General features: G+C 56.6%; 3 protein-coding genes across 3 annotated transcripts in view; 2 read left to right on the forward strand and 1 right to left on the reverse strand.

Annotated features, from left to right (window-relative positions):
• GUITHDRAFT_136337 (hypothetical protein) overlaps positions 1-6,556 on the forward strand; it is a gene marked incomplete at both ends in the record, with an annotated part of 6,869 nt that extends 313 nt beyond the window's left edge. Inside the window, 23 exons of the mRNA XM_005836112.1 lie at positions 126-178; positions 245-280; positions 564-590; positions 639-685; positions 740-782; positions 907-961; positions 1,099-1,128; positions 1,174-1,427; positions 1,587-1,678; positions 1,774-1,852; positions 1,897-1,977; positions 2,237-2,481; positions 2,574-4,312; positions 4,362-4,491; positions 4,621-4,669; positions 5,340-5,384; positions 5,440-5,530; positions 5,728-5,804; positions 5,883-6,143; positions 6,198-6,248; positions 6,294-6,338; positions 6,385-6,450; positions 6,497-6,556. Coding sequence (XP_005836169.1) covers positions 126-178; positions 245-280; positions 564-590; positions 639-685; positions 740-782; positions 907-961; positions 1,099-1,128; positions 1,174-1,427; positions 1,587-1,678; positions 1,774-1,852; positions 1,897-1,977; positions 2,237-2,481; positions 2,574-4,312; positions 4,362-4,491; positions 4,621-4,669; positions 5,340-5,384; positions 5,440-5,530; positions 5,728-5,804; positions 5,883-6,143; positions 6,198-6,248; positions 6,294-6,338; positions 6,385-6,450; positions 6,497-6,556 — 3,656 coding nt within the window. The remainder of the gene's footprint in view (positions 1-125; positions 179-244; positions 281-563; positions 591-638; positions 686-739; positions 783-906; positions 962-1,098; positions 1,129-1,173; positions 1,428-1,586; positions 1,679-1,773; positions 1,853-1,896; positions 1,978-2,236; positions 2,482-2,573; positions 4,313-4,361; positions 4,492-4,620; positions 4,670-5,339; positions 5,385-5,439; positions 5,531-5,727; positions 5,805-5,882; positions 6,144-6,197; positions 6,249-6,293; positions 6,339-6,384; positions 6,451-6,496) is intronic.
• A 14-nt stretch (positions 6,557-6,570) lies between these two features.
• Positions 6,571-7,908, reverse strand: GUITHDRAFT_162262 (hypothetical protein; the record flags this gene model as incomplete). The annotated part of the gene is made up of 9 exons (XM_005836113.1): positions 7,833-7,908; positions 7,577-7,642; positions 7,449-7,520; positions 7,210-7,400; positions 7,115-7,160; positions 7,034-7,065; positions 6,880-6,964; positions 6,762-6,835; positions 6,571-6,704 (listed from the first exon to the last, which is right to left on the reverse strand). Coding segments are annotated over exons 1-9 (741 nt in total), but the record flags the coding sequence as incomplete, so codon positions are not given.
• Positions 7,909-8,947: 1,039 nt separating this feature from the next.
• Positions 8,948-13,341, forward strand: GUITHDRAFT_136339 (hypothetical protein; the record flags this gene model as incomplete). The annotated part of the gene is made up of 9 exons (XM_005836114.1): positions 8,948-9,005; positions 9,285-9,340; positions 9,402-9,717; positions 9,768-10,130; positions 10,183-10,791; positions 10,973-11,745; positions 11,919-12,805; positions 13,024-13,102; positions 13,264-13,341. 9 exons carry the CDS (start codon positions 8,948-8,950, stop codon positions 13,339-13,341), a joined length of 3,219 nt encoding a protein of 1,072 aa, XP_005836171.1.
• Positions 13,342-13,468: the final 127 nt, after the last annotated feature.

Consider the following 13,468-nt stretch of genomic DNA (forward strand, 5'->3'; position numbering starts at 1 on the left):
CAATTCAGGGTCGAAAGACCAGGAGGAGGAGGAGGAGGAGAGAGAGAGGAGGAGGAGGAGGAGGAGGAGGAGGAGGAGGAGGAGGAGGAGGGGCGACCGACGGCGCAGCCTGACCGCAGCGACAGCATTGGAGGTCATGCCGGAGTATGAGGAGGAGCCCTTGACAGGCAAGCTGAATGTGAGGTTGAGAGACAAAGTACTTGTGTTCTGTGTGCTGCCTTCTGTCCTCTGAACGCTATCGCAGCTCACTTTCATGTTGACTAAGAACGATTACAAGAAGGTGCTGCCACCAGTCCTCTGCCGCGTCACCTGCTCGTTCACCCTGATCTCCTCCTCCTCCTCCTCCTCCTCCATTCCCTCTACGCGCCTCTTCTTCCTCCTCAACTTCTTCTCCTCTCCACCGTCTCCTCCTCTCCAACTCCTTCCCCCTTCACTTGTCCACCTCCTCTGCACCTCCTTTTTCCTTCCACTCTTCCTGCTCCTCCTCAGCTGCTCCCCTCCCTCCTCCTCAGCACCTCCTTCGGATTATCTTGGTGTGATGTTCAATTGAAACACGTCTCCAGCGACTGTCATACTCGGAAGCTATCGAGGTCTGCGTTCCCTCCTCCTGATCCTAACCTTGACGCTCCAACAAACAGGTCGAGCGAATATGGCAGAACAATCGAGCTGTCCTGCAATCTCAGAGGTAAAATTCGCTCTTCTTATTTCATTTCCTCAGCTCCTAATTCGGCCACATCAGCGAATCAGACCACGACAACCGAAACTTGCTGCCGTGGGAGCAGGTGAGGAATCAGATGATCGTGGAGACGGTGGAGTGAGGATGGGATGGTGTAGAATCAGGGGGTCGATGCAGAGAAGGGCGGCGACAAGGAAATCGGGGACAATGGTCCTCTCTTGACCATGCAGGAAGCAAGCCAGATGCTTGACGAGGCTATCGAGTACGTCAGGGAGCGAGATCGAGGTCTTGAATTGTGGGCAGAGGAGACTAGAAACTGACGGAAAAGCTGTCAAGCTCGACTGATGTACCGCGGCGAACTGTACAAAGACAGTGACGGTGAGCGTGGTTGAGTTGTTTCTGCAAAGGTGACTGTACTGCAGATGTAGAGATGAAAGGGATTGAATACAAGGGTGAGGCATGAAATGTTAGTGTCGGAGTTGACAACCAAAAGATAGACAACAAGAACGACAACAGACATCACCATCACATTCTTGACAACAAGAGTCAACACCAAGTTCACTACCTCAAGGGACAAGAGACCATGAGCAACACAAGTCTACAAGATGCCTTGATGGCTCCCGAGGACCCCGAGCCAACGCCGAACCTGTTCGATGACTACGAATACTGTGATCTGAAATCATGCATGAGATATGAAGCCCTGAAGGCTGTTGCAGACAAGGAAAAGAAGAAACGAATCGACTCCGACGACGTATATATTGTGTCTTGTTCATGATCATGTTTTCATTGGCTATGATGTCTTCTTGGCCATCATATCTGTATCATCCAAGATGTCTTCACTAACCAAACATGTCTCTTTTCATCAACAAGCAAGACATCAGTCGTGTCTTGTGATATTTTTGCTCCTCAGTCGATTCGAAACCTCGTTGCCTCTGAACTCTTGAACGTTTCTTCCACGACAAGTAAGATTTCTTACGGCGAGCTTGTCTCCGGGGAACCGCCGTAAGTACCTCCTCTCCTGTCCTTGTTTCCTCCTCGAGATTGAATTTGATTTCTTCATCATGTCACTTCTTGTGACCGTGAAATTCTGAACGCAGCGACGAATGGCCTTTCCGACCTGGAAGGAGGACCAAGGATAATATTTTCGACCACGAGATAGACGAAAATCTCCTGGAAGTCAGTTGGACCTGGTGTTGTGCACGTTTCTCAGCTCACTGCAGAAGTACACCCTCACGTGGGACAAGATCTTGAAGAACGAAGAGTTCTGGATCGAGAGGATTAAGAGGTCTATGGACAGGGAGGTTTGTCCTACCTCTCCCGTGCTGCCCGTGTTGTCACCCCTGGGTTCTCATGACCATATATGCTGATGTGAATTTGAATGAGAGATTCTCCTTCCCTTCACTCTCCTTCCCGCTAGTCTCTTCCCTTTCTCTCTCCTCTCCTCCCCACCCTTGTCTCCTCTCAATGCTCTTCCTTCCCCCCTCTGCTTCTCTTCAATCCCCTCCCCTCTCCTTCCCCCACCTCCTCTCCTCCACCCTGACCGCTCCCTGCTCGCCGCAGTACTTGGAGACTCTCCTGCAAGTGCGGGAGAAGTGGGGATTCGTCCCAGTGCCTGACGTCGATGTGGAGGGAGTGACATGCTGGAACTCGACTGTTCCTCCTCCTCTGCTCCCTCCTCCCTCTCCAAGGCGAGACGACCTCATCCTCCCCGATGCATTCAAGACGTTCGCTGCTGCTGTCTGGGCAGCGAAAGATGGAGAGAGAATCTTCTTGAGGGCTGGAAACCACACATGGAAGGGAGCAGAGTAAGAGGAGGAGGAGAAGGAAGAAAGTTGGGAGGGGAACACGGGAGGAGGAGGAAGAGGGAGGAGGAGAGATTGACAGCTGTTCTCCGCAGGTCAAGGAGTGACCTCGCCATCCAATATGACGGGATCTTTATGAACTCAAAACTCCCTCCTCGAATCATCGAGGTGCTCTTTGGCATCGTCAGCGTCCCCAACTGTGAGCTAGATCCCTTCCTCCTGGCTTCTCCTGACCTTCCTCCTCCTCCAGTTCTCCGTGCAGAACCGACGCTGAACCTCCTGGAGCTCGAGCAGGCAGGGCAGGAGGAAAGTTTCTGCTTGCATGTCACCGGAGAGGAAGGAGCGAGACTGTGCGGGAGGATGATGCTTCAGGCCAACTCGGTCGGCTCCTTCCTGGGGGTGCGACTGGCGATGGAGAACAACAACAGCTACCTGGAGGACGAGAAAGACGATGCGGTTTACATGAATGCGATAGAGACGAGGGGGGGGCCATGGCTGTTCCAGCACTGCGAGCTCAGAGCTTGCGGGGCCGTGGCCCTGTGCGCGGCGAGACGATCGCTGACCAAGATACGGCAGAGCGTGATAGGAGGGGTATCTCACCAGCGGGAACGTCACTCGGGAGGAGGAAGAGCGACGTGCGGGCTGCTGGCAAGGGACTTTGCCAGGGTCGTGCTGAACGAAGACACGATCGAGATGACAGGGACCGTTATCCTACCTGCGCTGCATGCGGTCGGGATGAGCCAGGTCTCCGTAGACAGGAGCGTGTTCCAGCGTAACATTCACTCGGTCGGCGTGCTGGACAGAGCGCAGGTGAAGCTCTCGAGCTGCTTCCTGCAGAACAACTTCCAGGGCGCGTTCCTCGCAGTGAACAAGCAGGGGGAGGTCGCACGGGATGACGAGCTGGGGGAGGAGGAGAGAAGGATGGTGGAGGTTATGCTGACAGAGAGGGCGAAGAAGGAGCAGGGGATGAGAAAGTTCTTCCATCAGTTCCCCATCCACTGGGACAAGTACAGGAGAGCATGGACGAGGGTCCCGTCGCGGCCCACCAGGAGGATGGACCCCCTGCTGGGGAACGTGACAGACGGCTGGCTCTACGGCCTTCCTGGATGGACCCATGGAGTCCCCGACAGCGTGAAGGAGCGAGTGGAGGCACTGATGGACGCAAGTATCGCCTCGTCCTCGAACCTGCTAGAGCTCTCCTCCTCCGTCTTCAAGTGGGGCCAAGTCGGCTGCCCGCTGTCCCTCCGGATCGCCAACGGAGATGCGGAGGGTGACCAGCTGACCATCAACTTCAACGGAGGCTCCCACGAAGCCTCGCTGCACGTGCGGGGCTGCAACGTGTCCGGGGCCCTGTGGTCCACCAACGATCGTCCGGGAGTCTTCAGGAGCGAGGACGTGCTGGAGATGCAGGACGTGTGGAAGGAGACGTTCGTTGAGGGGCCCTACCGCATGAACTGCTCCCACATGCTGGAGCAGTTTGGGTTCAAGTGGGACGAGAGCATGCGGGACTGGCTGAAGCCCGTCCGGCGAGCCGACGGCTCCTACGTGTTCGTGCGATGGAACGAGACGAGGTTTGAGGACGAGGCTCCTGGAGGGTATCCGGGGACACCGGAGGACTACCCGATGTTCGACCCTGAGACAGGAGCAGAGATCTTGCCGCTGAACGAGACGGTAGTGAAGAGGAAGTCTATCCCCTTCCTCAACTTCGAGACCGGCGAGCCCCCAAAGGCGATCGCCGAGCACTGGAAGAAGGAGAAACGCATCATCCAGCTGAAGGAGCTGCTGGAGCTGAAGAGGCTGCGGGAGGACCCCGAGTACTTGACCATGAAGCTAGGTGAGCTCGAGCATGCTCCTTCTGGAGGGTTGCTGAGTCGAGGATGCAGCAGGGGATCCGGAGCCTGAGGAGGAGGGGGTGGGGCTGAAAATGAAATACTACAAGACAGACGCCGAGCGCCGCGTCGCCTCCATGCGCCTCCTGGAGAAGTTCTTCAACCGACCCTACCGGGGCAAACTGTACGTGTCCACTACCACCAACTCCTCCTCCTCCTCCTCCTCCTCTTCCTCCTTCTCCCTCCTCCTCCTTCCTCCTCCTCCTTCTTACTCACACCCTCTTTCTCCTTCCCCCTCATTCCTCCCTTGCAGAGAGGCTGGCAACGAGGAGCCTATCACCCTCTACGACTTTCAGCCCAAGGTCAGGAAGCATTTCCTTGGGGTCAGAAACGCAGCTGACCCCGACGCCCGCGTGTACTATTACTGTGTTTAAGTGAGTAAAAGTTCAACACCGTCAGTCAACATCGGCGGCGAGTCAGGCCCGGACCGGGCCTGCCAGCACTCCGGCAGTCACTGTTGCTGCGTTCGGCCTCAGCCCGGCCGACTCAGCCGCTCAGTGCCAGCGGCCCGGCGCTCCGAAGTTTGAAGCCGGGCCGGGCTCGGTTCAAGTTCGCCGAGTCGCGGCAGCGAGTCCCGGTGACGGTGAAAGGAGGGAATGAGGGGGATGAGGTCTTCACGTGTGCTGGGGAAGTTTGGACCATCGAAGGAGAGGAGGAGAAGGGAAGGGAAGGGGAAGGAGAGGAGAGATGAGGGGGAGACAATGGCGGAGCAGATGAACAAGATATCAAGAGCTTGTACTCAGGTTGTCGAAGTCTACGGGAGAAGTCTGGTTAAAAGCACATAGATACTCGCAGATTACATGTCCAGAGTGTTCATCGATGCTGAGAGTGAAGTGAATCTAATGGCAAAAAGATGCGAAGTGGATTAGGATATCAGATACCCGTGGATTCAGGGAGAAAATGCCAACCGTGCAATGGTTGAGGACATCGCATGTGCAGGAGGGATGCGGCCGATGCTGATCTCGATGTCAGGGCGACTCTATGGCGTCAAAAAAGACTCCTCCTCACAGCATCAAGGTCTTCACACGTCAAAGAAGCTCTTCTTCCATCCCCTTGACAACTGTTTGCACAGCTGAACAAGCGAGGTGACAGACTTGAAGTTCGCGTCACCCTCCCGCGGCACATACCGGATTCCGTCTTAGATATCAAGGCAGATAATGGAGGTAACGTATCAAACGTCCTCCTCATCGTCTCCTCATCGTCTCCTCATCGTCTCCTCATCGTCTCCTCATCGTCTCCTCCCTCCAGTCTCCTCCCTCCAGTCTCCTCCCTCCAGTCTCCTCCCTCCAGTCTCCTCCCTCCAGTCTCCTCCCTCCAGTCTCCTCCCTCTACTCTAGTCTCGAACTCACTTGCCCCGTAGGCTTCAAGTTGGACACCGGAAGCTGGGGAGGGGGCTACCACCTGGAGGCCGCATGGCCGCAGAATGTGGAGGGGAAGGTAAAAGCAGGAGATGATGTGGAAGTGAACGCGAGCATGGAGGCGGGGGTCCTTCGGATGTTCTTCGAAGTTGAGCAGGAGAATGCGGACGGAAACAGCAAGAGAGCCGGAGACAAGGTGAAGACAAGCAAGTCGAAGCAGCCGGCGAAGGGGAAGAAGGAGACAGGGAAGAAACAAGGCAAGAGGGGCAGGGCAGAGGTAGAGGAAGGGGGAGACTCGGCAGAGGTGGGCGCGAGTGACAAGAAGCCGAAGAAGAAGGCAAAGACGATCGTGTCGGATAAGAGCACGGCTCTTTCTCTCATGGAGTCGATCGTCGATAAGGCAGAGGCTGAGGTGGAGGTGATGCTGTTTGTCCTACGATGTCGACGCTCGTGATGTTGCTTGCTGTGCCAGACCAAGCTGAAGAAAGAGAAGGAGAAGAACGACAAGATCAAGCAAATCATGGTAGGTGTGCGTACATGCTGTTTTGGGACATTGACGTCTTGGAAGGATAAGCGCAATGAGAGAAAGTCGATGAAGCAAGAGAAGAAGACTGTGAGTTTGCACATGTCATCCATGCTAGAGATGATTCTCATCCCAGGTGTTGATGCAAAAGCTCAAGGAGGTGAGCTCCAAGAAGCAGGCGCAAGAGAAGAAGAAGGAGGAGGTGATTGTGTGGGATGATATCTCTTTTCTCTCAACCGCCATTGCAGGCCCCAGAGACAAAGAGCAAAAAGAAGCGAGTGAGCTGGGGACAGAACGAGTCAAGATGACGAGGGAGGGGATTACAATGAGAGTGAACTTTTAATCTTAGAGACGATGCTCTTCTTCGAGTGATGTGCCTGCACTACCTTGTTGTCATAGACCACAGCCGGCTCCTTTAGCCTGTCAGCCATCAAGTCCCGATGCTCATTCAGCCCTCTGCTTGCAAGACGGTCACCTCATGATCCCCCCGACTCAAGATGAAACTGCACTTGCCTGGTCAGAGTCGACACATGCTCGTCCCATCGATGGTTGTGTATGATCTTGCTCCTGGTCCTCTCATCTAGTCGCTGATACCAAGGGCTCAGTTTGACCCTTGGATAGCCGTACTTACCGAGCACTCCAGGCAGACCTCGTTCGCCGCGTGCTTCCTTCCACTGCATCGTCCCCAGGGACCATACTTGGCTACATGGCCCACACTGCCAGGCCCCGTCAGCAGGAGCGAGAGCAGGAGGAGGAGGGCAGAGGAGTTATGGGAGCAGGGAGACCCGAGGGAGTTTGTCGTCAGCATCTTTGACTCCTGCAACCATCAACCCGTTAGATCACAGTGGAGAGGAGAAACTTGGTACCATGGCTGCCGCAGAATTTCTCGCGTCCATGCGCCCCTCCTTGGTGCTACAGCACATATCAAGGGCAGGACGAGACAAGAGAGTCTGAGCATCACGATCGAGCTTGTCTCTCCCAGATCTGAAAGGTCGTGCTCTTGTGATTCCGAATCAAAGAGAGCTTCTCCTCGAACTCCTTGACGGCAGCAGATTTCTTGGTTCTGCTCTTCCTCTTCTCCTTTGATTGATGCTTGCTGCTGTTCTTTCTCTCCGCCTCCCTCTTTTCCGGTGGTTTCTTCTTGGGGTCCTCCTGCTTTACTGTTGACCATCGTTTCAGAAGCGACAACGATCATGTTACCTCGGCCAAGTCCTCATCGCTCTCTGATTCTGCATGATTGATACGCTGTGTAAGTAAGTCCCCGGAGATGTCCTTCCAAACAAACAGTCATCCTTCATACCAACATCGCTCAACCACTGCAGCTGTACATATTTCGTGATGGAGTTGCCGAAGGAGTCGAAACCTCTCCACATGCTGCTGATGAATTCTCCCACCTGGAAGACCACAAGTGCTATCAGCTCTCAACCGCATCCGCTATCATCTGCCGCGCGAGCGAGAGGGTAACACACAAGGTCACGAGTACTACATGCCATCAGGGGCATAGCGCGACACGGTCTTTCAAGTTTACAGCAGCATCTGCGAATGGCAATGGGACATGGCAAAGTTCTCTGAGCATCCGATTACATCGAAGCTGTTGCCCTTCGATCTCTCTGCCGCGCCTTCCATGCCCACCGCTGCTGCCCCTTCCTGCGCCGCTGCCATGATGCCAGCCTTGTCCCAGCGCTGCCCGACAGCTGAACAGAGTGTGATCCGATCATCCGATCGGGACTCCAGTAGGGCCGGCCCGGGCCCCGCCGGCGGCGCGCGGCCCGGGCCCCGCCGGCCCGCCGGGGCGGCGGGTCACCGGGTGCCGCAGTGCCCGGGGGGGAGAGAGCGCGGCCGGGGGGGGGGGCCGCGAATCATCGCGGCCAGTGCGGCACTGACGGTGACTGCTGGCCGCGGGCTCAGGGCTTGGAGTCCGACCGACCGTGGCACGGCCGGGCGTTGCACCCTGAGTCCGGGGCGGACTCGTGCGGCCCAGTGCGGCCGGCGGGCCATTGGCACTACCGGGCTACCGTCTACCGAGGCTCAGGCTACTACCGACGCACGAGCGGGGGCGGCGCCCAGCCCGCCCCCCCCGCGTGCCACTGACAGTGAGTCGGCGGTGCCGCCGCACCGTCACTGGCAACAGGCAAGGCTGCGCGCAAGACAAGTTGAGTCACAAATATAAATTAGTTTCGCAGGATCAAGTTGGAATTCTGCTTGCAATCATCGGAGGGCCACCTCTCGTTTTACTGGGGCTGGACCGGGTCCTTTGCGTTGCTTACACCACCCCACCCCCCTATCCTCCAGTACATTTCAGGCTCTCAGTTGGGGGGGACTCGCACCGGATATCGGGGGAGTGCGGCGGAAGATAGGGTCGTGATTGTGGAGTGTGGTGGGTAGGGGTGGTGACGAAGGATCTTCTAATCGGGGTGGTGGGGGTTCAATTCTTCCACTTCTGGGGGAATCGGTGCTGTAGTAAACTTACGCAGAATTGAGGGTGGGGGTCCAAAAGTGCTCTTCGGCGGTAGGGTGGGTCCCCCATGTGCGGTACCTCCAGGCATGTGGTGGTGGGTACTCTTCGGTTTTTGGGGAACTGGGGTGGGTAGTTTGAGGGGAAATGGAGGGGTGGGGTCAAAAAAGAGTCATGGCGGTTTGATCACTCATCCCCCGTACGCACAAGTGGAGGACTAGGAAGGGGGACGAGCCGCGTGGCAATGGCAGGAGGAGGAGGAGGAGGAGGAGGTGGTGGTGGTGGTGGTGGAGCATCAGCAGGTAGAAGGAGCTGGAAGCAAGAGCAAGGGCAGGAGCAGGAGCAGTCATGTAAGATCTGGAGCAGGAGCAAAGAAAAGGACACTGAAAGTACCTTGTAGGCTCCTCAGAAGGGGAGGAGCTCGGAACCAGCTCAAGACGATGAAGCTAGGACCCTAGAAAGATGGAGACGGCTGGAAAGAGAATAAGGATAGCAGGGGGGGAGCGAGGAATCGAATGAGTGCTAGGGGGAATAGAGCACCTTGCTTCAAAGGTGGGGGCGAGGTACTAAATGTGCTGTAGTGACGGAGGCTCCAGCTTGGGGAGTGTCAGGCAGGGAGCAGATTGCTAAGTCTCAGGTGCAAGCTGCATGTTTCGATGGATACACATACTGCATTCCTCTGACTCCTCTCATCACAGATGCGCGTTCATCCTTCAAGCGAGGAAGGAGCGGATTCAGTGAGTGATGCACTGCCCTCCTTCGCACCTGCGCACAGGTCGTGGGATGCGCGACCCATGTACAACAGGAGGGTCTCAGCAGACGCGCTCGTCACGGGCTTGGAGGACAGGAAGGCGAAAAATCGAGTGGTGAACGGAGCACACAGAGCAAGGTCGAAGAGTGTTTATGATGCTGAGTCGGTCAAGAATGGGGTCAAGGAGCAGAGGAGGACAAGTTCGGACTCAAGAAGGCCAGGCTTCGCCGCGCATGAACTCTTCCAGAAGATTGAGAGCGAGCGTAAGTTCTGAGATCTGATGGTGTTCCCTTGGTAAGCTTTGATGGCGCAGGCGCAATACGGAGGAATTCCTCCAACGTCGAATTGAACAAGGATCTGTCCATGAACGGGAAAGAAGATGGGGGGCAGGCAAAGAATGGAGGTGCTCCATCTCAAACCATGCCAGAAGAGAAGCTGGTCGTCAAAAAAGAGGGAGAGGTCGAGAGCGGTGGTGGGGATAGAGATTGGCGGAAGAACAGGGGGATTGTCGAGGACAGGATTGTGGCTCTCAGGAGATTTCTGACCTTGATCAGTGCCTCTAGTATCCTCTTCTCTTGCTTGCAGCACGAGATGATCATCCAGAACACCAATCCTCACTCTCTTGCCATCAACACCCTCAAGATCCTCTGTCTCATCCTCGCCTTCGTCAGCGTCGGTGATGCTGCACTAGCTCGCGGATCCTCGGCTGACATGTTGTTTGACTGCAGTCACTCTGTACAGGATCTTCTACCTCAAGAAAATCTTCATCAGGATCCAGTTGCATCTGCGATCGCTGCATCGCCTGGATCTCAACGTCGCCCCTCTCAGCATCGTGAAGGAACCCAAGTTCCTCCTGCAGACAGCCATCTTCCTCCTCCACGTCCCTCCCTTCGTCTCCTTCACCATCCCCGTCCAGTTCGGCCAGAACTTCATCCTGTACCAGATCGAGTCGGTCGGCGCTCTCTGGAGCACGACGAGGGTATTCCTCCTCTGGTCCTGCTTGCGCGACTTCGTCCTCCGATCGCTGCCCAAGAGACACACTGTCTCCAACTTCACCGAGATCGACCTGGGAAGCGCGTTTGCGGTCAAGACTATCATGCATGGTTACTATGCTGTGTTCTTCATCGCCATGGTGTGGATAGTGAGTGTTCTGCTGGCGGCGTACTGGTTCAGAGCCGTTGAGGTCACAGCCTGTCAGTTCGCGTTCACGACAGACCCGCGATGTCTGCGGGTCAACGCGAGGATGTGGTGGAACGAGCAGGGGGAGTACGAGAAAGTGAATGACCTGTACATGCAAAATGCGATGTGGGCGATGTTCACGACGAGCACGACAGTCGGTGAGGAGAAGAGAGGGGAGGAGTGGAAGGAGGAGGACGTAGAGATGCGATTGAGGAGGACGAGGACGACGGGGGGGAAGGAGGAGGTGGCGGAAGATGAGGAAGGGGGAGGAGTGTTTGGGGGGGGGAGGAACAGGGGAAGGAGGATGAGGTACGCTCGAGCTGACTGTGCTCCCTCCAGGATACGGGGACGTGCTTGCAACGACTTCACTTGGACGCCTCGTGTCGATCTTCATGTCCATCATCGGGCTGTCCATGGTCGCCATGCTGACCGCGTCGCTAATGCAGAGACTTCAATTCACGAACAAGGAGCAGACGGCGCTGCTCATGTTCGACAAGCTCTCCGCCCTCCACCACCTGGAGAGGCACGCGGCAGAGTTGCTGCAGGTGTGGTACAGGATCAGGCGGGAGCAGAAGCTGAATGCCAGCAAGAGAGAGAGCGCGAGGAGAGTACACTTGCAGCAGATCAAGGACGACTTCAAGAAGAAGAAGAAGGTAGCCCGCGCAGAGATGGAAGACTGCTTCTCCGACCAGGCCAAGATCGATCAGATCCACGAGCGCCTGAAAACCTTGTGCTCTTCCCTGCAAGAGAGGATGCAGAAATCTTCACCCCGCGGTAGCCTGAAGCGTCAGGGGTCCCACGATGGCTCCGTGGTCTCCTCAAGCTCCAGAAGGAGCAACGGTACCAATCCTCTTCCTCCTCCACCTGTTCCCCCTCCTCCTCCTCCCGAGGCTTTGTTGGTCTCGTCCTTCGCTCCCCGGGACTGGCGGCGGAGCCCTGTGAAGGTGGACGAGCAGATCACCAGGAGCAGCAGGCTTGCTCTCCTCTTCGCCTCCCTGGGGACCCTCTTCGCGCTCCTGCAGAACGAGCTGATCTTCGCCGAGGAGGATCCTCATGATACTAGGATCAACGCGCTCAAGTTCGCCAACACTTGCTGCTCCGTCGTCTGTGTGGTGGGCTAGTGCTCCCCCTCTCCTCTCCCCCTGGTCTTTTTCATCTCTCTCGTATCCTCCATCTCGACCTCCTCCTCGTCATCGTCGTCATCATCCTCCACCTCTTCCACCTCCTCGACCTCGTCCTCGTTCGCTCTCTATCCCCGACCGGTTGCCGCTGACTTTCTCTGCAGGTCTTTCTTCATCGTATCTACGCGCACGAGATTCTCCTGCAGCGCATCATCGGGCACATCCAGCGAGGCCTCGAGCTGAGCACGCACGTCCCCGTCTCCTCCGTCTTTCACAGCAGCAAGTTCTGGACGGAAGCAGCCGTCTGCCTCCTCCACCTCCCTCCCTTCTTCACCTTCGAGATCGCCAGCATGATGATGGGCAACATCGTGGCCTACCGCGGGGAGACAGTCATGTGCTCTTTCAACATTCTCCGCGTCTACCTCGCATGGCGCGTCTTTCGGCAGAAGCATCTCACCCACCTGCCCAACCGTCACACCATCGAGCTGTTCACACGCGTCAAGTTCAACTCCATCTTCGTGCTCAAGCTCATGCTCAACAGCTGGAACGCCGTCTTCTACCTCCTCCTCTGCGGCTTCCTCTTCGTCCTCCTCGTCGGCTACCTCTACCGCAACGCCGAGATCTCCTCCTGTCTCCTCGCCACCACCTCCCACCCCATGTGCCTCCTCCCCGAAGCCAGGAAGTGGAAGATTGCCGGCAATGAGTTCGACAAGACCAACGACTTCTTCCTCCTCAATGCGTGCTGGTTCATCTGGACCTCTGTCCTCCCTGGAGCAGGAGGCGGCAGCATGTGCTCCACCCACTTCAGCCGCTTCCTCGCCGCCATGGCGGCGCTCTACGGCATCCTGACCTCCTCCATCACGGCAGCGACGCTGGCGAACCTGTTCAACTACAGCACGGAGGAGAGCACAGCGCTGGGTATCATTTCCAGGGAGAAGTCGAGGGAGAGGGTCAGGGCGATCGCTGCCGACATCCTCATCCTCTGGTGGAAACGAGCGACCGGCCGTCCTCTCACCCGCAGGCAGAGGAACCTGAATACCTCCAGCTTGAGGTGAACCCAGCTCTCTCCCCCCCTCCTTTCCTCTCTCTCCCCCTCCTTTCCTCTCTCGCTCCCCTCCTGTCCTGTCCTGTCCTGTCCTGTCCTGTCCTGCCCCCACCTCTCGCTTCCCCTCCCCTCTCCCTCCCTCTCCTCTCTCTTTCTCTCTGCTCTCATCTCCCACGTCCTGCTCTCCTTGTCGCTCGTATCAAGGGGATGACTATGTGCTGCAGGCAAGCCCTGAGGGAGGAGAAGATGCTGGTGAATGTCGAGCTGGAGGATGTTGCCAGCAGCAGCAGCAAAGTACAACAGGTAGGAGGAGGAGGAGGAGGAGGAGGAGGAGGAGGACGAGGAGGAGGAGGAGGAGGAGGAGGAGGAGGAGGACGAGGACGAGGACGAGGAGAAGGGCAAGGAAGGGGAGGAAGGCAAGACAGTGAGGTCTTTTTCTGACTGACTTGCTGTCTCTTGCTCAGATCTCCAAGAGGTTGAAGTACATTGAGAGTTACTTGGAAAGGGTGAGCGAGGAGGACAAAAACGAGAACTCCTCCTGATGTTCTCTGCTCCTGCTCCTGCTCCTGCTCCTGCTACTGCTCCTGCTGCTGCTCCTCTGCTGCTGCTCGTGCTCCTAGCTCCGATTAGTAGATGGAGTTTGCAGCCTCTCGTCCACTTCGACGTCTC

The sequence above is a fragment of the Guillardia theta genome, assembly GCF_000315625.1.
Source record: "Guillardia theta CCMP2712 unplaced genomic scaffold GUITHscaffold_19, whole genome shotgun sequence".
NCBI lineage: Eukaryota > Cryptophyceae > Pyrenomonadales > Geminigeraceae > Guillardia > Guillardia theta.